General features: G+C 31.8%; 2 protein-coding genes across 2 annotated transcripts; one reads left to right on the top strand and one right to left on the bottom strand.

The window, feature by feature from the left end:
• The first annotated feature begins 16 nt into the window (after positions 1-16).
• On the top strand, positions 17-13,502 carry LOC139496116 (methionyl-tRNA formyltransferase, mitochondrial-like). Its single transcript, XM_071284580.1, has 11 exons — positions 17-99; positions 1,081-1,593; positions 1,982-2,039; positions 3,767-3,909; positions 4,444-4,566; positions 7,579-7,681; positions 8,838-8,913; positions 9,254-9,345; positions 10,391-10,463; positions 11,664-11,764; positions 12,928-13,502. The coding sequence occupies exons 2-11, from the start codon at positions 1,214-1,216 to the stop codon at positions 13,093-13,095; spliced, it is 1,317 nt and encodes a 438-aa protein (XP_071140681.1). The 5' UTR covers positions 17-99; positions 1,081-1,213; the 3' UTR covers positions 13,096-13,502.
• A 1,920-nt stretch (positions 13,503-15,422) lies between these two features.
• On the bottom strand, positions 15,423-24,092 carry LOC139496118 (phosphoserine aminotransferase-like). Its single transcript, XM_071284583.1, has 10 exons — positions 23,816-24,092; positions 22,245-22,305; positions 21,236-21,305; positions 20,519-20,724; positions 20,122-20,199; positions 19,558-19,652; positions 18,909-19,078; positions 18,403-18,531; positions 17,714-17,851; positions 15,423-17,247 (listed from the first exon to the last, which is right to left on the bottom strand). The coding sequence occupies exons 1-10, from the start codon at positions 23,867-23,869 to the stop codon at positions 17,145-17,147; spliced, it is 1,104 nt and encodes a 367-aa protein (XP_071140684.1). The 5' UTR covers positions 23,870-24,092; the 3' UTR covers positions 15,423-17,144.
• Positions 24,093-25,438: the final 1,346 nt, after the last annotated feature.

The raw sequence follows: 25,438 nt of genomic DNA on the forward strand, positions 1-25,438 counted from the left end.
AATATAAAAGGCTTTTAGTTTCGTATAAGCCTGGTTTTCGGTTTCAACTTTCAGTACCAGGAACCCCTTTTCTTGTAGAAAATTATAAACAGAAAAGACGTAAGTGGTTGAGTTCACTATATATTATATATGCTTTCTTAGACTTTATGGAACGTTTTAATTTTATTTGCATTTTAAAACTCTTATATTCTATGCTATGTATGGAATCAAGACAACTCGCCCCACTGGTAAATCGACCCACACCACAGGGGCTTGTTTAGTGGGTCAGACGAGGTTTTACTGTCAATGGCGATCGCTATCCTATATAAAATACCAAAAGTTTGGTATTTTATATAGGCTATCCTATATAAAATACCAAAAGTTTGGTATTTTATATAGGATAGCGATCGCCATTGAAAGTTTGGTATTTTATATAGGCTATCCTAATTATATAAAATACCAAAAGTTTGGTATTTTATATAGGATAGCGATCGCCATTGACAGTAAAACCTCGTCTGACCCACTAAACAAGCCCCTGTGCCCACACCAAGTCGTCCTACTTTTTTCACCAACTCAACCCACTTTTTAAAAAATCGACTCAGTCATGTTTAGCAACTCGTCCCAATTTTAAAAAAAATTGGCTACACTATTGAAAAAATGGTTTAATCCTGTAAATGCTATTTTAATTTTTTTTTCTGGGACACTTCATGTAAAAGGCGTCCCAGAAAAAAATTGGAAGGCAAACCAGAAACAAATGAAAATAGCCTTGCCAGATGTCATAATTATTTGGACTACTCTACTAATTTGCTAGCCATTTAGCATCACAGAAAAAATATGAAATAACCTTTCAATAAGTCATATTTATCATTGTTTATCATGTTTATTGAGAGTCGAGACAAAATATATATTAGCTGTGACCTGTGTCGGATAGAAACAGACCTTATACAAATCAACATGAAAAATTAGACTGAAAATTTAGGACTGTTTGCAAATTGGATTGTTAATCAAATGCCACAAAATGGACCAAACTTCATCTTTTATTTTATTGTATTTTGTATATATGTATATATTATAATTATAACACATAAATAATTTTTGTAGGTTTTTTAGTCACTACAGCCTTAAGTTGGAAGTAATGTAAATGTTACATGTGTGGAGTAACAAGCTGCAACAGCAGGATATATTGTGATCTAGCATGTGTTGTCTAGTACTATTTATTTTATAAATAAAGAATATGGACATGATGAAGATTTATCAAACTACCTACTGTATGTACAGGGGCCTAAGGCTACAATTTATAAGATTGTCATCCAATTCTACCAGTTGTCATAGCTACATTAGAGAAACAGACACTGCATCTGATAAACACACATTAAACCTGCAGAACATTTCTGTGGGGAGTTATTTCAATCATCAAAACAGAAGGAGAATACTAAAGGGACATAACTCTTGTGCATGTTGTGGAAAATATATTCAATTTCAAAGACGACACTGCAGTAGTTTTGTGATTGGAAAGAATCAAGATGGTCCCTGTTTGTCACCTCCATGGAAAATATTGTTTTTTGGAACTGACCATTTCTCTCTTTTTACCTTAAAATGCTTAAATGAGAATAGGTAATACTTTTGTACTATTTGTGTCTATATCAACTTTAATGACTTTAAATTCATCATTCATACTACATGTATTTCAATTAAGTCTCATTAGTGTCGACCGTAACTTTGTTCCTGAACCATTAACAACATTGTTAGATAACAGGTAAGTAAATGTGATAATATTTTGCATGCTTTGTAATTAGAACCATCTCACCCATTTTTTCATCCAAAAATTTTATCTAGAAATAAAAAAAATAATCATAACCTCAAAATGCATATATAGTTGTCTCATTTGTAATCATCATGATCATACCACATCTCCTTATTTTTGTCATTTATTTACCTAGACATGTGTGTTTGTTTGTTTGTTTCAATAAATTTATTTAACTTTATTAATCTTCTTTACCAGATTGCAAGATAAAGACAGTGTTGTTGATAGTTTAGAAGTTGTAACTGGCAAAGAAAAAGTAAGACCATGTACTATATATACCATGCTAGCTTTAAATTTCTGTACATGCTTTTAGTAAAGTAAACAAAATCTGGGATTTATATGTCTGTATAACCAAATAATGAATCTATGCTGCACAACAAATACAATTTAATGCCTTGACAGATTCTCATCAAATTTGTTGTGGTATAATTTGGAGGTATTTCTAAAAAAAACATTATCCTGATTATAGGTTAAAGTACGGCCTTCAGCACAGAGCCTTGAGTTACACCAAACAGCAAGCTATAGAGGGCCCCAAACATGCTAAAATTACTAGTGTAATACAACCCAAACAGGAAAACCATTGATCTTATCATTATATAAAAAAAACGAGAATTGAGAAACACTTATGATCCACATCAACAGACCACATTCACTTAACAACAGGTTCTTGACTTAGGACAGGTGCAAACAAATGCAGCAGGTTTAAATGTTTTAAAAAGGTGCAAACCTTCACCCTAACCTGAAACAGTAGTATAACATCAAACATAAAAAAGACAAACCATTTCAATTGATACTTAACTTAATCAAGACAAAATGAAATATTAACAAAAACAAGTAAACATACACCATGTACACTGAATGAACAATTTTAATCTTTGACACACTATAAATACAATATGTAAAATAATGTCAAAAAGACAACTATATGACTATAACCTTAGACAAAATGCTTTAAAACTGCATCTAAAAAAAAATAAAAAAAGATAGATATGGTGTATTTATTCAGGTACTACCAGTTCTTATTATGAAAAATTAAGAAATAATTCATGGAAGCCATAGATTGTTGGAAATTTACACATGGCCTAGGCCGTGATATTCTAATTTTATCCTAAGCATAAGCGAGGGATAGAATTAACGAATATCACGGCCCATGTGTAAATTTCCAACAATATATGGCTTCCATGAATTATTTCGATTATAATAGGACAAATACGGTCATTAAAAAACTGAAGCGAGGGTGGGTATGCTGTATGTGTGGCTGTTCTTTTTTACTCCCTGTTAGATAAAGCTCAAATTTCTTTATAAATATGTAGATTGCGTAGGTTATTTCGTGAATAACTGCTAGAGAAGAAAAGAAAAAATAATTCTTCAATTCTCAAACACAACATTTGCCATTTTTAATTTACATGTTTTTCTCGAAAGCTTCTGTCAAATCCAAAGTTGACATTTTGTAACTAAAGACAAAAAACATGAAAGAGCCGCCATGTTGACCTGCTGAAATGAGTAAATATGCGAATAATGCAATTGAATAGAAAATAAAACAAAACCTACCTAAAAAATCAGTTTTAATACAATATCACAATCACATACGAATTCCGATGGTTCACGTAACAGAAAACTTTCAACTTTAGCGGTTTCATTTGTATGACATCATGTTTTGAAATGACTTAAATGCGCCAAAAAGATTAATAGACTTTCGCAGAATTTTATTTAATTTTTATTTTGTTGATTTCTACGAGCTCTTGTGCATTACTTCTTTTTATTATGCATACAAATGTAGATTTACATGGGAAGTATATTGTAAAAGCCATTATTATGTATATCTCTGAGTCTGTGCTAAGTATATTTTATCGAGAATTTTATCACAGTGTTGTTTACAAAGCTAAAGAAGCATTTCATATCAGAATTCATCATTAAATATGTAAAGTGGCGTAAACAGTAACATTTTGTGATACACAATTTCTACTTTTTCACATATTTAAGAAATCTGTAAGACGTTATGCTGAGCAAGCAGGATTAGAAATTCATAATTGGCCGCTGGTTGTACCTGATGGTAAATACGATGTTGGAGTATTGGTGTCATTTGGAAGCTTAATCCCCGAAAAAGTTATAAATAGCTTTCCATAGTAGGTAGAAACTAGTTTTATGCAACAAGTACAAATGTATAGCAAATGTTATGAGACAAATGCTGAAGGTTCAAACAATGGAAAAAAAGTCTCTGAAATTGAATGCTGATGTGTGTTTACATTTTTGGTCTCCCTCTATTATCACAATTTTTGCCCAATTAAAATATTTTTAATGCTAAATTCTGCAATAGATATAAAAGTTCAACCAAAGACAGCAAATCATGAGTTTGAAGTAAGTATTCTATATTCATTCTCCATCAATAGGCTCAATATATGCCAATTAACAGCCTGTATATATTGTAAAACCTGAATGAATCACAGGCGCTTGTTTCTGTCAATATGGGGTTTTCTATCCATCATTTGTCCATACCCGTACAAAAAAAAATTTGTACGGGTATGGATAGAAAACCCCATATTGACAGAAACAAGTGCCTGTGGAATGAAAAGAAGAATATTTTTTCTGTTTTAATTGATATAAAAAAAATTGGAATATCTGTTTGTTGTATTAAATAACTTGTTGCTTTAATATTTCAGTGGTATATTAAATGTTCATCCAAGTTTACTACCAAGATGGAGGGGAGCCTCACCACTTGTACATACCATACTAAACGGAGACAAACAGACAGGGATATCTATAATGGAAATTAAACCCAAACAGTAAGTATGACCCTTGTTATGTTATTATATCCCTGCTCCAAAAAGGGAGCTATAGAGGTTTGTGTCTGTCCTTTTAATAGTCTCAACATCTTTCCATTAACATACCTGCCAACTGTCACTATTTGCGGGGGATTTCCCCCATGGAGGCTCCCAAATTGAAATTTTGAAAGAGCAACTTTGTCCACAATATAAACAAAACAAGTAATTTTCCAATGAATTTAGGCTTATAAAAGTATAAAGAAGTAAAAAAACAACATTAAAATGTATTTGCAGCCCCCCTTGAAGTTTTTTTAGGACTATGACAGCCATCTTGCAGGCAAAACCCCCATGGGCACTTTAAAAAGTTGGCAGATATGCATTAAACTTGTGCCATTTGTTCAGAAGCAACAGAGCTTCATGAACTTTGAAATCAAGTAACTGAAACATGTGAGCATGCAAAACCTTGTGCTGGGTTTACTTCTTCCTGTTTAGGATTATTTTGTTAAAACATACATGGTACCCAGGGAAGGTACTTTGAAAATGGGGTAACCACCTATAGAAGCAAATTTGAATTTCACTTACCTTTTTTTATACGACCGCAAAATTTGAAAAATTTTTCGTCGTATATTGCTATCACGTTGGCGTCTGCGTCGTCGTCGTCGTCCTGCGTCCGAATACTTTTAGTTTTCGCACTCTAACTTTAGTAAAAGTGAATGAAAATCTATGAAATTTTAACACAAGGTTTATGACCACAAAAGGAAGGTTGGTATTGATTTTGGGAGTTTTGGTCCCAACATTTTAGGAATTAGGGGCCAAAAAGGGCCCAAATAAGCATTTTCTTGGTTTTCGCACTATAACTTTAGTTTAAGTTAATAGAAATCTATGAAATTTTGACACAAGGTTTATGACCACAAAAGAACGGTTGGGATTGATTTTGGGAGTTTTGGTTTCAACAGTTTAGGAATTAGGGGCCAAAAAAGGGCCCAAATAAGCATTATTCTTGGTTTTCGCACAATAACTTTAGTTTAAGTAAATAGAAATCAATGAAATTTAAATACAATGTTAATGACTACAAAAGGAAGGTTGGTATTGATTTTGGGAGTTTAGGTCCCAACAGTTTAGGAATTAGGGGCCAAAAAGGGACCCAAATAAGCATTTTTCTTGGTTTTCGCACCATAACGTTAGTATAAGTAAATAGAAATCTATGAAATTTAAACACAAGGTTTATGACCATAAAAGGAAGGTTGGTATTGATTTTAAGAGTTTTGGTCCCAACAGAATAAGGGGCCCAAAGGGTCCAAAATTAAACTTTGTTTGATTTCATCAAAATTGAATAATTGGGGTTCTTTGATATGCCAAATCTAACTGTCATGACTGTGTATGTAGATTCTTAACCTTTGGTCCGGTTTTCAAATTGGTCTACATTAAGGTCCAAAGGGTCCAAAATTAAACTTAGTTTGATTTTGACAAATAATGAATCAGTTAGGTTCTTTGATATGCTGAATCTAAAAATGTACTTAGATTCTTGATTATTGGCCCAGTTTTCAAGTTGGTCCAAATCGGGGTCCAAAATTAAACTTTGTTTGATTTCATCAAAAATTGAATAAATGGGGTTCTTTGATATACCAAATCTAACTGTGTATGTAGATTCTTCATTTTTGGTCCTGTTTTCAAATTGGTCTACACTAAAGTCCAAAGGGTCCAAAATTAAACTTAGTCTGATTTTAACAAAAATTGAAATCTTGGGGTTCTTTGAAATGCTGAATCCAAAAATGTACTTAGATTTTTTATTATGGGCCCAGTTTTCAAGTTGGTCCAAATCAGGATCCAAAATTATTATATTAAGTATTGTGCAATAGCAAGTCTTTTCAATTGCACAGTATTGCGCAATGGCAAGAAATATCTAATTGCACAATATTGTGAAATAGCAAATTTTTTTTTAATTAGAGTTATCTTTCTTTGTCCAGAATAGTAAGCAAGAAATATCTAATTGCAAAATATTGTGCAATAGCAAGATTTTTTTTAATTGGAGTTATCTTTCTTTGTCCAGAATCAACTTAAATCTTTGTTATATACAATATACAATGTATATTCACTTTTTACTACCAACTGATAAATTAAAATAATCTTTACCATTCAGTGATAACAAGCAGTTTTTTTACATCTTAATATTTTATGATGTATTTAAATGAGTAGTTATTGTTGCAAACTCCATTAGAAATTTTAATTGAGATTAGTTTTGGAATTAGGGAAAGGGGAATGTGATTAAAAAAATTGGGCTCAATTTTTCTCATTTGAAATTTCATAAATAAAAAAGAAAATTTCTTCAAACATTTTTTTGAGAGGATTAATATTCAACAGCATAGTGAATTGCTCTAAGAGAAAACAAAAATTTTAAGTTCATTAGAACACATTCATTCTGTGTCAGAAACCTATGCTGTGTCAACTATTTAATCACAATCCAAATTTAGAGCTGAATCCAGCTTGAATGTTGTGTCCATACTTGCCCCAACTGTTCAGGGTTCAACCTCTGCGGTCGTATAAAGCTACGCCCTGCGGAGCATCTGGTTCCACTATACATATAACATAGATGACACCCACCCATAGGTTTAAAAGTTCCTTTCATGGGTCGATGGGGGATTTCAAGCGTAAAAGGAATTTAACTTTCCGCTGTTATTGTCATGAGTGTTTTTAATCTATTTCTATATTGTTTGAATGAGTATGTGTGGGCTTTAATCCCCTTTATGTTATTTTAATGCCTGTTTGAGGTATTCTAGTTAAGAATTTCAATATTCAAGTCGAGACAGCTCATGGTGAATATACCCCAAAAATTGGTACTGCTGGCAGGTCCGTATATTCCATATATTTAGGTAATTTGTCAAGCTAAAGCTTAGCTTTAATCTGCTGGATTGATACAAGTTGTGAATGAATTTTAGAAGATACCATCTAAGATCTTTTATCCATACCGTCATTTGTAATTTGTAATGGCAAAAGTCATTTAGGTATAAGAACACCTCTTTTGTATATTTTTAGTTTTGACACTGGGCCTGTGAAGATGCAAGAAAAGCTCCCAGTGCCTCCAGACTGCACAACTAGACAGTTACATAATATGTTAGGACCTATTGGAGGGAAAATGGTAAGGTAAAATATGTAATCTGAAATATAGGGTTGTCCATTGACCAGACCATACAGGCATAATTACATGTTATAAAAAAGAAGATGTGGTATGATTGCCAATGAGACAACTGTCCACAAGAGATCAAAATGATACAGACATTAACAACAAGGTCACCGTACGGCCTTCAACAATGAATCAAAGCTCATACCGCATAGTGGGCTATAAAAGGCCCCGATATGACAATGTGAAACAATTCAAACGAGAAAAAACTAACGGCCTTATTTATATAAAAAAATTAATGAAAAACAAATATGTAACACATAAACAAACCACAACCACTGAATTACAGGGTCCTGACTTGGGACATAAATAATCTGGCTGGGGTAAACATGTTAGCAGGATTCCAACCCGGGACTGTGGTATAACAGTACAACATAAGAACGAACTATAAAAATCAGTTGAAAAAGGCTTAACTCATCAGATGGACAAAAATACAAGTAAACTTTGGCGGGTACTTGTACATCCCGACAACAAAAAGACACAATGAAACTTAGAGTACTCACAGTTATCTGACAGCTAGTTCAAAGCCACTAACTACTAATAAAACAAATCATGCATCTAAGACTACACTATCGATAGTGATTAGGTCAGTTTAATGGGAAACGCTATTGGTGAATCAATTATATTGGTATGCTGTTGTATTATAAACGTATACTGTGGATTCATTATTATTCGTGGGATACCAATTTTCGTTGATTTCGTGGGCACAGAAGAACCACGAAAATAAATGTTCAACGAATTACAAATTTCAAATAGGCTTGTATGCAGACATAAGCAAAACCACGAATTTAAATATCCACGAACATGTAAGTTTTCCTAAATCCACGAAAATTGGTACCCACGAAAATAAATGAATCCACAGTATTGTGTTACAGGAAACTTTAAACCTGAGGTTATGGTATTCATTCAGCCAACATTTCATTTGAATAATGGTTCTTAGGAGGCTTGCAAGTGTTGATGTTTTGACTTACGATTTGCTGAAAATATATTGTCTTTTTAAAAAATGGAAGCAGTATCTTAAATAATGTACTAGATATTATCATTACTTCAGTTTTTTATACTTTATTCAATTTGCTCTGATATCCACAATTAACAATACAGTTTTCTTGTCTAGTTGATAAAGTGTTTATACAATCTACCAACTCTGGATGGACTAGAAGTTACTCATTCTGGACAAGAAGTAAGCTATGGTTAGTAAGAATAGAAAAGGAGATATATTCATTGGTTCAAATTATAAAATTACACAAAGCAATATTTATGTCATCTTATTACATGACATGGAGATGTAGAAAAATTGTAAAATGGACTAAGGTCTGTTTTTTTGCTTTCAGTTTTCAGATCATGTAATCAGTTTTTGTATTGAATTAAACCATCATCTTCCTTTCATTTCAATTTCTATTGTAAACTTGGTAATTAAATAGACAGTTTTAAAAATTATGAAGATTTGCTATGCTTGCTGATTTAAAGAAAATAATGATTTTTTAAAGATTTTACTGATTAATATATACAACTATCTTGATTACATTTCAGCAAACAAAACAAAACCAGAGATGACCTATATAGACTGGGAAAACCAGACTAGAGAGAGTATTGATAGACAATACAGAGCTTTACATGAAGATGTAAGTGTTAAGTGCCCAAACTTTTATATTCTGCAATGAAGTAAGCTCCCTTTTAATTTTCCATGACATGCCTATTCCTTTAGAAAATGTTTAATTTCATACTTATTCCATTCAGATTTTCTAGATAAAATCTGTTTGAGATAAGATTTTATCATTAATACTCTTACACTGGTATGTATTCTTTCATAGAGTCAATTGAATAAAAAAAAAATAATTATAAGCTTTATTCATCTTTTACATTAATATCATTCAAGGTTAAGTTAACTTTTCCTCATTATTTTAATTCACAAAACAAACTTACATTTGGATATTTATAGCTTAAGGTGGTACCTAACACCTGAACTAAAATTAATTTGGCTCGCTTAATTTTCTTAAAATTTTGACAAATTATTTACTTTGACCCTTTAACAAAAATATAAAAAAATCAAAAAAATTGAACCAACCGTTTAATCAGAAAAATTACACTGGTTATATAGCAGTTTGACAAACACTTATTTTGATCATTGAGAAGCTTAATATTCCCTAAAGAACACAACGTCATTAAAACGTTCTGCTGATTTTACAGAGTTATCTCCCTGTAGTGTTAGGTACCACCTTAATGGTCTTGCAAATCCAGGTATTTTATTAACTGTGGACTCACGGTGCCAATTTAAGTGGATTAAGGAAAATTATATTTTCATGGATATTTAATTTAATGGTTTTTGACAAGTCTGGAAAAAGTAAAATAATAAAAATACCAAGCGCCAAGAAAAATTCTAAACTAAACGTCCCTAAGCAAATGGGGAAATCAAAAGTTCAAACATATCAAATGCATGGATAACAACTGTCATATTTCTGACTTGGTACAGACATTTTTTGGTTTTATAGCTAGCTAAACCTCTCAAACAAGCCTATAGAAAATTTGTACTAAGTTGCACACTTTAATTTATGGTTTACCTGTTACAGTGAAATCCACAAAAGTTGGTATCTAACAAGTAATGACGTATCACAGTTTCTATCATAGAAAATTGAGAACAATTGTTATAAGGGTACAATTATTTTGTAGTTTCCACTGAAAAGTCATTATGGTAAAGTGCTTATCAAGTTAAAAAGCATGGTTCCTGTGACAGATGAGATAGGTAAAATATGATTTTCTTTTTGGGTTGAATTACTTAAAGATGCCCTATAGCGGGTTATTTTCATGGGGTGTAAATATTCACATATTTTCGGGGATATAACAAAATTGCTAAAATAAATTACGCCAACTTAAAATTGCACAAGCAAAGGTATTGATAATTTTTCTTGAATAGGCCAAAATAAAAAACCAAAATATTTCCTAAACCTTATTCATTGAAAATTGCGAAATTTTACACCCGTCAAATTAACCCGCTATAAATTTTTATCTGTAAAAAGAAATACCATGACATTGTGCTGGTGATAAAATAGTTTTACCTTGAAATATTGATTCTACCATTGTGAACAAGGGGATTTTATATATTTAGCCACTCATAATGATTTATGAATATTGAAATTTAATTGTGAAGAGTGTATAAAAAAAAGTGTGTGTAACCATCATTTGAGTCGTCTTAAACACAAACACCATAGCATTAACATGAGAATATGAAGATGATGATATCCTAGAGCCTCTCACATTTTTGTAAGGGGTGTTATATATGTGTTCATAGGGTCAGTTATTTTTAATCTAGTTTATTTATTAAAAAAAATCCTTTTCGTCTGTGATCCAATTAGTATGCAAGAGTTGTCTCTCTTCTATAAGTTTTTGTAGTGAGAGTTTATTTCATTAATTTGCAATTGTATCTTTCCAAAAGTAATTATATTTGCAGTCTGCACATTAGCCACTAGTCTGATGCCCCAGACTAGTAAAATTTCATTCGGACTAGGAAGTTGCAAAACTTTGTTTGGCCAAATAAGAAAAATGTCAGAATATTGGTCTTCGGACTAGTAGTTGAAAAAGTTTTTGGTGCAGACTGTATTTGATTCATCTATTATTAGGGTATGGAAGGGTGTCCTTTATTTCTGTACTCCTCAATTTTAGGTCATTATTTTCTATTTATTATATGTTTTACTCATTGAGCTCTTTTCTTTAATTTTATGCCTTTTATTATCGATTAGAATTCTTTATTTTTTTGACCCATTTTTTTCTTATCTCAATATCTGAACCCATTATTCTCATTATTTGCACACTATCCAGACCCTACTTTTAGACAGCTTTATATTTTCCCCTTTTGTATTTTACGTATTCCAAACACACAACAAAAGAATTTTCACCTATAGCTGATGCTTTAATATTTGTTTAGAGTGATTTGATTTCATTGCAGATGAAAGTATTTTGTATCACTATGGCAACACACACCTCAATCTACCTCCAGGAACACCATGTTATGGGAGAAACAGTAAAGTTTGTTGGATTAAGTGTAAGGTATGATATATCACTATAGTTGAAGGCATGACAATCCCTTTTCCATGTTATCATAGCTCAGAATTATTTCAATGTTAAATAATATCTCATAAAGTTTATAAGATATCTTATAAAAAGTAGATTATAGAGGATATCTTATATAGTATGAGTTTATATTAAAAGAGATATCTAAAAGTTATAATAAATAGTAAAATGGCTTGCCATAGTCATGATAGTTATTGACTGTAAGGATAAAAGCATGACTTTTAATGTTCTTCTCTTAAAGTCATAAGAAACGAGTGACCGAAGAAAAATAATGTTCTTCCAATTCTTGAACCAATGTTTTCAAAAATAATAAACTTGGTCATCTGTGCACGAATTTTATTTTTTTTTCGCATAAATTTCGTATAATTGTCAATTTTTTTTTCAATCGGTTTGTGTTGTTGTGAAAATATGGCAGGTAATTAAAGTTCGTGTTTTGAAGCCGAAGTTTAACGATTGTCACCTGTTTGTCAACAATCAACAAAATATCAACAAAAAAGCATAGAAATTGAGCACGTGTTTAACATGTAAATTCAGATAATAGTTTATTTTAAGGACATCCATGCGTATTGCGATCACCAGATTTTTACGAGATGGGTCACACTGGGGGCACTTTGCATACAGAGAATATGTCGGGGGAATTGCTTCCTGGAAGGAAGCAATTAAAATAAAGTAAAATTCTTCTAAATATGAATAAATTAAAGAATTTTCTTCAGAAAAAAGTATATGTACATACGTTTTATAATGAAAACTATCCATTGAGTTATAAAAAAACAAATGCATTTTTTTTTAATTTGAGGTTTCTTATGACTTTAAGTTTTATATCATATGCAATTTATAACTTGAAATTTGACTACATGGTTGATATTCACTTCTCTCCATAGCTGACTTGTTAAGTTGATTATTCTGCAATAACTATACTGTAAACCAACTTATTTTCACAGATACTTTATTTTGATTTTAGCCTTTTCTATCCCAATTCAGGGAGATTTATTTCGCAATTTTCTAGTTTATTTGATATAATTAAATATGCAGGTTTTACATTTTCGTGACAAATTATATTTGTATTTTTCTTATGGCAAAAAAAATCGCTCTCTAAAAGGTAGTTGGTTTTATACAGTATATATTTATTTTACTTTCAGGATGGTTGGGTCGGATTCAGAGAGTTAATCATTAAGAAGAAATTAACAGCCAGTGACTTTTATAGTGGTTACCTAATAAATGACATGTATAAAAACAATGTGTTTGCTAGTCATAGAAATCATTTGTTTGAACATGTACCAGATAAAAAAGTGACTGCAGCCAATTAATATGTACTTGTTTGACAGAACATTAAATTTGTAATAAAAAATCTGTGTCTGAGTCCAAATTCTGACTTTGCCTTATTGTCAAATTTGAAATTTAAAAAAAATATGACATCTTGTTTAGCCCCATATAAATTCATCCAGCAAAAAATTTATCTGAAGAAAACCCATACAGATTTAAGATTTTATGGTTATTTGGAGTAATGTAAAACTTACTGAAACTTAGACAAATTAACCCAATAGAGATTTAGTTTGTTCCTAACCCATTTGATTATGCCATAGAAGATAACAAACACTTTGTATTGCAATGTAATCAAAAGAAGAATTATTTCATCTTCAAACACTGGTAGTACTGTACATCAACTGATGGAAAATGTAAATAAAGAGTTATGTAGAGTATACAAATGCAGAAATTATTGTGTTGTTTTTGTTATTTGCGAAGAAGGGCCCCAAAATTACTAGGGGAAAACCAACAGTGTAATCTATATAAAATAAAAAACCGAGAAACGAGAAACACATATAAATTACATAAACAAACGGCAACTACTGTACATCAGATTCCTGACTTAGGACAGGTGCAAACATTTGCAGCGGGATGCATGAAATTTATAAAAGTGAACATGTCTGTCTGGTAGTGTTCATCTGACATGGACCTCATTTTCAAGCTACACCAAAACACCAGCTGTTGAACTGCTTCAGCACCTTCTGAATAACATGATTGACATAAAACAATTTTGAATACGCTGTTATTTGGGCTCTGGTGGAGAGTTTCTCAAATGTATCTTTTTATTTTTACATGTTAAAACTCATTAGTGTTTTTTTTTTATGGTTGTTTTTTTTTCTGTGATTTAGTAAATGTGGTGTAGATACAATATAGCAGTTGTTTTGATTTTCTAATTCTCTTCACATATGAATTACAGACATAGTGTAAGAACACCTGTACATGTATATGTTGCCTCGTTTTTGTCGAGCCTGCAACTTTTGTTGCAGAAAGCTCGACATAGGGATAGTGATCCGGCAGCGGCGGCGGCGGCGTTAGCTAACTTCTTAAAAGGTTTATATTTTAGAAGGTGAAAGACCTGGATGCTTCATACTTTGTATATAGATGCCTCGTTACGAAGTTTCCGTCAGTCACATGTCCAATGTCCTTGACCTCATTTTCATGGTTCAGTGACCACTTGAAAAAAAAGTTCAAAATTTTTGTAATGTTGAATTCTCTCTTATTATAAGTAATAGGATAACTATATTTGGTATGCCCGTCAGACAGTTTTCACTTGACCTCGACCTCATTTCATGGATCAGTGAACAAGGTTAAGTTTTGGTGGTCAAGTCCATATCTCAGATACTATAAGTAATAGGGCTAGTATATTTGGTGTATGGAAGGACTGGAAGGTGTACATGTCCAACTGGCAGGTGTCATCTGACCTTGACCTCATTTTCATGGTTCAGTGGTTATAGTTAAGTTTTTGTGTTTTGGTCTGTTTTTCTCATACTTTATGTAATAGGTCTACTATATTTGTTGTATGGAATGGTTGTAAGGTGTACATGTCTAGCGGGCAGATGTCATGTGACCTTGACCTCATTTTCATGGTTCAGTGGTCAAAGTTAAGTTTTTAAGTTTTGGTCTTTTTATCTAATATTATATGCCAAAGGTCAACTATATTTGGTGTATGGAAATATATTATGGTCTATATGTCAGTCGCGCAGGTTTTATTTGACCATGACCTCAATTGCACGGTTCATTGCACAGTGTTAAGTTTTTGTGTTTTGGTCTATTTTTCTTAAACTTTAAGTAATAGGTCAACTATATTTGTTGTATGGAAGCTTTGTTAGCTGTACATGTCTGCCTGGCATGGTTCATCTGACCTTGACCTACTTTTCATGGTTCATTGGTCTTTGTTTAGCTATCTTGGTTAATGTTAAGTTTATGTGACAGTTGTAATCAAGCTTTATACTTAGGACTATCAACATAAAATCAATGATTAGTAAAGAAGGCGAGACATTTCAGTGTGTGCACTCTTGTGGTTGTAGGCATGTGCTACACTTCTCCTTATTTCAATCATTATGTTATTCAAAAGTTCAAATAGTTAGACCCAACTGAGTAACCTCTTCCCAAAAAGGTTATACCTTTAATTTATTATCAAAACAAATTGGCATCTAAATATTCAAACAAATAGAGTAGAGAATGAAAATGGCAAGGTGTTCAAGAGAAAACAATATACAAATGAGCAGAAAACACCATATGGCCACCAGTAGATCGTTGTTACAGCAATCAAATTCTGCACCTGGAGGCAGGCTACAGCTAGCCACTTATCAATTCACCATACAAAGACTTTTCTTTATCCATTTTTAATCTCATATAATCAACATACATGTATTTATGATAATGACTGTGTAATGAAACAATTTACAATGATTAATGCTAACATTCATGTAATTTATAATGGATAAAATGATAACAATGTCAATCACTAACTTATAACAACATACAAGTGCATGAGCACTCATACATGTGGAATATACCATTAACACATAAGGGTAATAAGGCACTAAGATGGATGTTTGTATGGGGAGATACATTATCCTTTTCTGAATATTCCATTCACATAAAAGGGGGTTATGTGTAGAAGGCACTGCAATTAATCTTCATGCATACAATTTAAATGAATAATTCCTTGTATGGGTAATTGTTCAGGCTTTTTTTCTAAAAAGTAAAATTTTGATAAAAGTGCCTCTAGACCCCCTATAAAATACCTTCTGGAAGAAATTATATCTAAAATATGAAAATTATGATCTCATACAAGGGTCTTACCATCATGACCATATATCATGTATATTAATGGAACATTCCTACATAAAAGGAAAACAAATGATGCAAAAATAAAATAATATATTTATGTAAATAATATTTCCATTATGTCATAGTCTCAAATTGTAAAACAATAGTTTGAATAGGTGTTTCTAAAACCAAATTGATGATTTAGAATCTCTCAGATTGCTCTGTAAAAGTTATGTTTTAGCATAAAAATTAGTTCCTTTTAAAGAACTTTAAAACTGATTTAATCTTTTATTTGTAGAGATTCAACTCACTCTTATAGAAAAGTATAGCATGTCTATGATGAGAGTATTCAAAATGATGTTAAAATAGAAAATAAAGGCTTGAACGCCATTACACCTCAACCACATGAAAACAATTCAATGTGATCAAGACATGTCCAATGAGTATGAAATATTTATGGAGTATTTTTAAAAAAGAATTCAATATAAAGATCTTGGTTGGATTTAAAGGCTACACAAATTATTTTTTCATTTATTTTTATCTTTTACTTAAAAAGATGTATATTACACTTTTACACTTCATAAATTTTTTATAAGTCTTTTACACTTCATAAATTTTTTTCGCATGAATTTTTGGCATATTTCTATGAAATAAAGTGAATTTATTTTGAACTTGAAGAAAATCTTTAACTGCCAATTTCTATCACCTGATCCCAAAAAATCAATTTGTGTGGCCTTAAAACTTTTTGACAATGTCGACCTATGGTGATTAAAAATACATTATAAACTATAACATAATTCTAAACTAACCTGAATACATATATGCCCTATTAAAATATCACAAGTTGTTTTTCTCAGCAAAATATCTTTTATACTGAGCCATGTTTTATAGTAGCTGCACATTAAAATTTACCAAATTCATATGTAAGGTGTACATAATAAATCTGATATAATTGTTAAAAAAATGTATCTGATTATTTCAACTGAGTCATGGTACAATGAGCATGATAATTTAACTGTTTTCTTGTGACTAGATTTCATTTTTGAGTAAAAATCAGATGAACTACATTTTTTCATGAAAATGAATGGTCCAATCTACTGTCAGATGGACTTTAACCTTGTAACAATCTTTCATATTTGATTCGTTAAAATATTGTCAGCTGACACAATTTCATTTTGTCCAATTCTGTTCAATGTCTAAAAAGTTGTTCTTATGTTTTTGGACAATTCTTGAGAGATTCAAATGATGAAGAATGCTAGTTGGATTCTGTGGTTCTTCATTGATGTTTTTCTATGAAATCCTGCATAAAAGTCACAAGAGCCATACATTCTTCTACTGATAGAGCGTTATATAATGATGCACGGATTCCACCAATAGCCCTGAAAAAAAACAGAGTCAAAGATTATTATTTGTCACATCATTATTTTGATTTGAAGTTGTGCAATTTGAAAATAACATAAGAATACTGAAACTCCTTAATCCCATGCTTGTGTATTGCAATGAGATGAATCACAGTGACAGCTATGTAAGTTATTCAGTAACATATAGTTTATCTAAGTGTAAACAAAGGGGAAAATCCAGTGGACCAATCAGATTCAAGTGTTTGAAGATATGCAAATCATAAGGCTTATTGATTAATGAAAAACTTTTTAAACTCAATGTTGAAGCAGCCATTATCTTCATGATCTTGGAAATCCTGTATTCTACAAATGACTTTAAAACAATCATGGACAGCAAAGGGAATAAAAAGCTTTTCTGTTTGTAAACAGCTACTTAACATGCATATTTTTTTATGCGTCTGTAACTCAAGATTATATCATTGTAGAAATATTAATGAATACATACCTATGACCTTTGAGAGAGATCAACCCACGTTTTTCAGCTTCTGAGAGAAACAGTTTTTCTAAAGCTTCATCTCCTTCTTGACAACCAATTCTAAAGGTTACGTTCATTCTGCTACGACATGACTTATCTAATGGAGAACTGTAAACAGAACAAAGAAAATAGTTTGAGGTCAAAATTGTTTGATAGAACTATTTTTCTTTATTCCCTTTTCTTTCCTAAACTGAACTTTCAATGCTATTTTTAATCATGGTATGGTGTGGTGTATTGCAAATATCTAGTGATACCATTGCAGTATTCCATTTATTAAACACACTAAAGATGATTTTTTTCTCGTTATTAAAATAGTGTGGACACAGATCAGTGTGGAGAGTAAATGTTTTATTAGTGCTAGCTTTTTGACATTGTTTTTACCCCGAGTTTATGCATAGGGTTTTGCCTCGCTTGATTTTTCTGATCTCTTTAGATTCAAACTATAAAACAGTTAACAATTAAACGGTTTTGATAACATGTGTACCATTCATGGAACCTTAACAATATAAAAAGAAGATGTGGTATGATTGCCAATGAGACAACTATCCACAAAAGACCAAAATGACACAGACATTAACAACTATAGGTCACCGTACGGCCTTCAACAATGAACAAAGCCCCCATACTGCATAGTAAGCTATAAGTCTTTATATACTTACTAGTAAAATCCATTTGAGTTATCAATGATGTCATAGACAGCTTTAGATTTAACAGCAGACAACTCTTCCATCCTCTCGGCACCACCATTATCTTTCAACCATTGTAAAACTAGACCAAGGATGTATATACTGAAAAATTAGATAACTACAAATTAGAATTAACATACAAATATTTAACTTGGGCAAAATTAATTTTTGAATACTGAGTTTTTCAGTGAATATTAAAATATTAACAATAAAATCTGCCATTCACTTCAGCAGGTTCTAAGTAGGCAGAATGCATGGACAGTTAGAAACTTTTTAAATTTTATTGAAAGCTTCAATAGTCCTTTCAAGAAATGTAAGTAATTTTATTATTCATAGCCCCGAAATAAAATATATGTCCAGTCGTTGGTTTATTTCCATTGTTTAAGACCTCGTAAGCTAACCATATCATTTTGGTGTACACTTGCGAAAGTAATAAAATTCACTATCTTCAAAACAGTGAATTGATTACTTTAACTTACTTGTATGTAGGTGCTGTATTGTACACAGAATTATTTCCAACTTGTATTTTGTAGTCAAATATAACTGGGGTAGTATCCATAGCGTGACCAATGAGATCTTCTCTGATAATGACTAGAGTTACACCAGCACAACCAACATTCTTCTGAGCTCCAGCAAATATAACACCATACTATAAAACAAATCATAGTTATTACATACAGGGAATATGATTACAATGGGACCAGAAAATATAACACCATACTGTAAAACAAATCATAGTTATTACATACAGGGAACATGCTTACAATGGGACCAGAAAATATAACACCATACTGTAAAACAAAGAATAGTTATAAAATACAGGGAAAAGGATAAGCAAGGCACCAGTAGCCTTGGCTATCAAATTTCATTATTACACAACCAAGTCAATAGAGCGATACAAAAGTATCCTTTTAAAACATAAGTTTTTATTAAATCTTAATTAAATACGTAATTGCATACATTACTGTCGAATAATAAACTTCTCAGTTCAGAGGTCAATCATAAAACTGTTAAATTAATTTCTTTCACACAATAAAATGCTTGAAGATTTTTTTCTGTCAAGATTAGAAATTTTTTAGGATGAAGATGTAATATTCAGAAAAGCTTAAAAGGGAGATAATAATTTACCTTAGACACATCAAATGGACGGGATAACATATTAGATGACATATCACAGACTAAGGGTACACCATTTGTTTCTGGTATATACTGATATTCTATACCTGAAAAAATTCAATACTTGAAAATAAGAAGGGTGCATTCAAAAATATCTCGTTTTATAATCAGTAATATTGTCAGAAGAATATCAATCTATATGTCTCTACTGTAAATTTTATGTTTTCTCAAATATTTTTTAACATTTAAATGTCTTTATTTTACCATTATTTAATTACTCCAGAACAAAGTCTGCTTTTTTCCTGAGTGTTTCTTTAAAAGAAACAAAAATCTGTATCAAGTTTTAATGGTATGTACATTTCATAATTTGTAACAGAGTTTTTACATCCACTTTATTTGAACTTTGGTAGATACATGTAGTTGTCTCATTGGCAATCCTAATACAACTCCTGATCATGCTTATTGTGTTGTGAATTTTAACTGTTCAAAATGATATAGACTTTTAAAGCTGATGTTGGCTATAGCTATCACCTTCAATGTATGTCAACACAACTGTAAACACAACATAAAACTTACCATGAATAGTTTCATTAGAACAATAATAGACATATGAGGCTTCAGGGTTAAGATTCCATGTGGAAGGGTCTGGTATACCTGAAATATTAAAAAAAAATTATCTATACATGTACTTGCATTATTAAATGTATGTAATATTTCTACTAGTATACAAGATCAAATTTTAAATCATTTTCCTTACAAAATTAAGCTTAGAGCTTTGTTTTTTTTACCAATAAGAATGAAACACAAGTTAATTGCATAAATTGAGTTACAAACACAAAAACATTCAAATTAAAGTTACAAACCCATTCAAAATATTCCTTTTTACCAAGGCAATTGCTTAAAATGTTTCTCCTATATTTTAAATATTCAGCCCCCCCCCCCCCTTTTTTTCTGAAACAAACAGCATTCTTACTTGTGTATTTAGAGACTTTGGGTACAACTTTGTTGATTTTGCCATATTTCTCTGCTTCTATAGCAGCTTTAGCTGACCAGGTTCCAGTCACAAGATAATCTGCAGTGCCCCCTGGTTTGAAGTTCATCAGATTCAATGGAATGGCAGAGAACTGACCAGTTCCACCTCCCTGTTTGAAAATTACTTTATAGTTGTCAGGAATATTCCTGAAAAAAGTAAACATAATATTTCAGAATATAATTGTGATGGTTTTATTGATGAAATAAATACATCCGCTATCCATTTTTCTCATTGTTGAAGGTCATTACAGACACTTTATTTTGAACTTTGAAGACAGTTGTCACATTGAACATGTTGGAAATCATACCAATTGTCCTTATTTTGGAATTCATGATATGTATATGATCAATTTACAAGCTAATGTGAATAAATTATTAATAGTTTTTCTCCGGAAACCAACTTTTTAGGATTTAGAGGTGATAGGTAGAATACAAATGTTCAACAAAGTAGCAATGCCCTCACCCCAGCTCATCATGTAGGAGTTGGCAAAACCAAGAATTACACTTAAATCAACCTTTTTTTATTAATTCATGAAAAATAAGTAAATCCAGTCATGATAGTACAGCAATAGTTATGAATAAAAGTATGTGAGGTGTATAAAAGATTAAGATTTTAAAATCTAATCTGTAACCATGGTAACAATAATGACATACTTACAAGAGCTGACGTAAATCACTCTCTGCTGTGGTAATTATCTTTGTAAAATCAGCTGATCTGTGACTCAACTCTGTTAAAAAAAATCACATAGGGTGTGTTTGGATATACGCCTGAGGCTTCCTATGGTTACCCATAGGTACCTATGGTTTGATATTTTGTGTATAAAATATCAAACCATAGGTACCTATGGGTAACTATAGGCCGCCTCAGGCGTATATCCAAACACCCCCAATGAAGCAGACTGTTATTAGTTAAAAATAGATACAGGATCTATAATTAGATACAGGATCTATAATTTTATAATCTGATACATAGGTAAAATCAATAAAACAATATTCAGTAAAAATATTAAAGATTAACATAACTAAATAACTTGTAAACCTCATTTTTGTACTTTATCATTTGTAAGTAAAAAATTGTGCTAATATTCTCTAGTCTTTTTATATTCTTACTTTAAGGATTCACTTGTATTTGTGTCCATCTAAAATGTCTAATGAGTTAAGCCTTTTTCAACTGATTTATATAGTTCGTTCTTATGTTCTACTGTTATACCACTGTCCCAGGTTAAGGGGAGGGTTGGGAACCCGCTTACATGTTTAACCCCGCCACATTATTTATGTATGTGCCTGTCCCAAGTCAGGAGCCTGTAATACAGTGGTTGTCGTTTGTTTATGTGTTACATATTTGTTTTTTGTTCATTTTTTTTATATAAATAAGGTCGTTAGTTTTCTCATTTGAATTGTTTTACATTGTCTTATAGGGGCCCTTTATAGCTGACTATGCGGTATGGGTTTTGCTCATTGTTGAAGGTCATATGGTGACCTATAGTTGTTAATGTCTGTGTCATTTTGGTCTCTTGTGGACAGTTGTCTCATTGGTTATCATACCACATCTTCTTTTTTATATTAAAGTACAAATGTATCTTCCATTCGTATACTAACAAACCCCTTTAGTTGAAAGAGACCCCGCAAGTTGTAAGAGTATCGGTACTTTGTTTCTTTAGACTTACCCATAACACTGATTCCAAGACCATTGTAGTTTAACATTTCTTTCTGGGCTCTCTCCAATACCTGCACAATAAAATAAATACAATTTAAGATAAAACAATAATTTTGGTGTAAATGTCTTATGTCTCTAAAACATCTGTTATGTCCGATATTAAAATTTCAGTGGCAGATTCAATGGGGTGGACAGGGGGCTTCTAGGGTTGGAACTCCCCCTTTTTATTGACAATCAATACATTTGAATGGGGAAATACAGTTTGATCCCCCCCCCCCCAAAAAAAAAAAAATTTCAAAAAATTGTGTATATTATTTTCTATTGATAATCACTATGTGTTTTACTTCATTGTTTTTTTGCCGGAGCAATGAAAGCCATTTATTCTTATATTTAATTGTATCAGAGACACATAATACCATGAATACTGTAATCATAATGTATTATATGCCTCTGATTGTAAAACTTTGTAAATTTCGAAACAAATTTTCAAACATTAAAAAAAAATTTTTAAAAAGGTATATTGTTTTGAAGAAATGAAATTAGAAAATTATAAAAAGAAATTAAAGAAAAAAAAAGAAAGAAAAAAAGAAAAAAAGAAGAAAATATTGTTTAACAAGGGTAAAGATCAAATTTTGTTTTTATTTTTTTTTAAATGTAAAATAAATCAATGATTCTCTAAAATGTGTCACCTCAGCCACATACGTGTCACTAATTTAAAGAAGTTTTACATCTGGAGTAAAAGTAATACTTTAACTCAATCTACTACAACTATGATTTATGAAATCAAACATGTTTCATTGTTTGTAAACATTATAATTGTTCATGATTAATAGAAATTCCCTGTTTCCATAAGTAGATTTAGTCTTTCGCCTAGGTTATATAAATCTATTTATATAAGCAAGGTTACATAGCCTCATAGGAGACCGTGATAGCTTGAATCAACGTGACCAGACTGTCTGTGACCTCAATATGCTAAACTAAAGGTTCACACATCCCATAAATAACCCTGCATACATTTACATAAGCATGGGGAATTTCCACTGCACAACAAAAAAATAAATATATTGACATAAAAACCAATTGTGTGATGAGTTAAATATAATTTATGTAAATTAGTGTGTTATATGACGTATCCATCGTGATTTCATCATCAAATTCAGGTCCGAGGCGGAATTTTCTCAACATGATCTGGCCCGGATTTGGCATACACAATTGACACAAGTGAAAAAATGCTTATATTCTTAAATGACAAGAAAAAAGGTGTACATTTTTCACTAAAATCAGACCATACCAATGTCAAAATTCCGTCGACGAAGAAAATATGTGCGATTTATAGAAAAAATTGTAAAATTTTAGTTTTAGATTTTGAAATGAATGTGCCCTCCAAACAGGATACGAGATTTCCGTCTCCACTTCAAAGAAAAAAATCGCTTTAATTTGAAAGAATACGGGGTAACAGTATCACAATTTTGTATGAAATCATTCTTTATAAACATATAAATTCCGTCGACTTTGAAAAAAATCTAGATGATAAGTTATTTTAAGTAAACAGAGTAAAAATGCAAAAAAATGTCAACTTACCTCAGTTGGTAGCTTGGCAGGGCCGGCTGAGAAATTGATCACTCTAGATGCCATGATTTCTAATTAACTGTTTGTTAATTTTAAAATGTTATTGTTAATTTTGTAAAATACAGTTTCCTAGTTTCTCTAGGATTAGTTATAAAATAGTGAGAACGAATTTTCGGTTACAAAGCCTTTTATATCACGCCGCATGCATGACGCCTTTTGATTGGTCACTTCAATGTTGTTGAATCTTATTGGCCGAGCAGACGAACACGCACTGACCTAGTGCCTCATTGAAAAGTATTTTTTTCCGATGACCTGATATAGTGAAACAGTTGTTAAAATTTCCGCTCTCTCATTTGTTGTTGTTGTTAGTTTGTTATGGTTTTTCATTGTCGTATGATTAAAATATATCTGCGCTTTAGAAAGAAAGGATTTGTAATGAAACTAAATCATGATGCCGAGAAATAAAAAAGAGAAAGCCTCTGAATCTTGTAGCTGAGGGTCTAGATGATGTTTTATGAGGGTATGGATTTTTTTTTTTTTTTTTTGGGGGGGGGGGGGGTCTGTTATTCTGTAAACATCTAATTTTCACCCCTTTTTTCTCTAATCATTAAAAAATTAACCCCTTTTTTCTCCCTATATAATCTTCATTTTTTTGCCCGTTATTCTCTAATCTTCATTTTTTAAGGGCATTATTCTTTAATCATTTAACCCCATCCAAACCAGTGGCGGATCCAGGGGTTCCGGGGTGCGCACCCCCCTTTATTTTTGCCGATCAATGCATTTGTATCGGGACATATGTTTTGCACCCCTTTGCACCCCCCCCCCCCCCCCCCTTTGCCCTGGGTTAAATTAGCAACCCCCCTTTCGAAAATTCCTGCATCCGCCCCTGCAAACCCTCTTTTATTAAAGACTGAATCTTAGACTTTTAGAGTTAAGTATTATTTATGCGAGTATACTTATGCTATAGAAGACTGACACATTATATAGAATAGAAAATATTGGGAGATCTTGGGATGCTCTAGCCTCAGGCTATAGCCTATAAAAAGAATGCTACAAAATACGTGAAATAGACATGATCAGACATGGGACTTCTAGTATAGAAAGTCCCTGAATAGACCAACAAACTATAAACATGCTAAAGAAAAGGCAAACATGTTAAAGTTGTTATGTTGGTCATTTTAACTTAAGGGCTGACCTCGGCCGTTATAAATAACATATCTTATTGAACGTCTGGGGAAGACCATTTGATATTCCGGGAGGAGGGGTGCAGATGATTCAGTTCATGGTTTCGGATTTTGGATTGCCTAATACATTTTTAGCTCACCTGGTCCATAGGGGCAAGTGAGCTTTTCTCATCACTTGGCGTCCGTCGTCCGTCGTCGTTAACTTTTACAAAAATCTTCTTCTCTGAAACTACTGGGACAAATTTAACGAAACTTGGTCACAATCATCATTTGGGTATCTAGTTTTAAAAATGTGTCCGGTGACCCGGCCAACCAACCAAGATGGCCGCCATGGCTAAAAATAGCACATACTGAGGTGTAAAATGTTGACTTTGGCTAATATCTCTGAAACCAAAGCATTTAGAGCAAATCTGACATGGATAATATTGTTTATCAGGTCAAGATCTATCTG

This window comes from Mytilus edulis, chromosome 11 (genome assembly GCF_963676685.1).
Source record: "Mytilus edulis chromosome 11, xbMytEdul2.2, whole genome shotgun sequence".
Classification (NCBI taxonomy): domain Eukaryota; kingdom Metazoa; phylum Mollusca; class Bivalvia; order Mytilida; family Mytilidae; genus Mytilus; species Mytilus edulis.

Coding starts and splice junctions, on each gene's coding strand:
- LOC139496116 (XM_071284580.1), top strand. CDS start 1,214: ATGGACATGATGAAGATTTATCAAACTACCTACTGTATGTACAGGGGC. Junction 3,910..4,443: donor GTTATAAATAGCTTTCCATA/GTAGGTAGAAAC, acceptor TTAATATTTCAG/TGGTATATTAAATGTTCATC. Junction 4,567..7,578: donor ATGGAAATTAAACCCAAACA/GTAAGTATGACC, acceptor GTATATTTTTAG/TTTTGACACTGGGCCTGTGA.
- LOC139496118 (XM_071284583.1), bottom strand. CDS start 23,869: ATGGCATCTAGAGTGATCAATTTCTCAGCCGGCCCTGCCAAGCTACCA. Junction 21,306..22,244: donor TCTTGGAATCAGTGTTATGG/GTAAGTCTAAAG, acceptor TTTTTTTAACAG/AGTTGAGTCACAGATCAGCT. Junction 18,532..18,908: donor AATACAGCACCTACATACAA/GTAAGTTAAAGT, acceptor CTAATTTTTCAG/TATATACATCCTTGGTCTAG.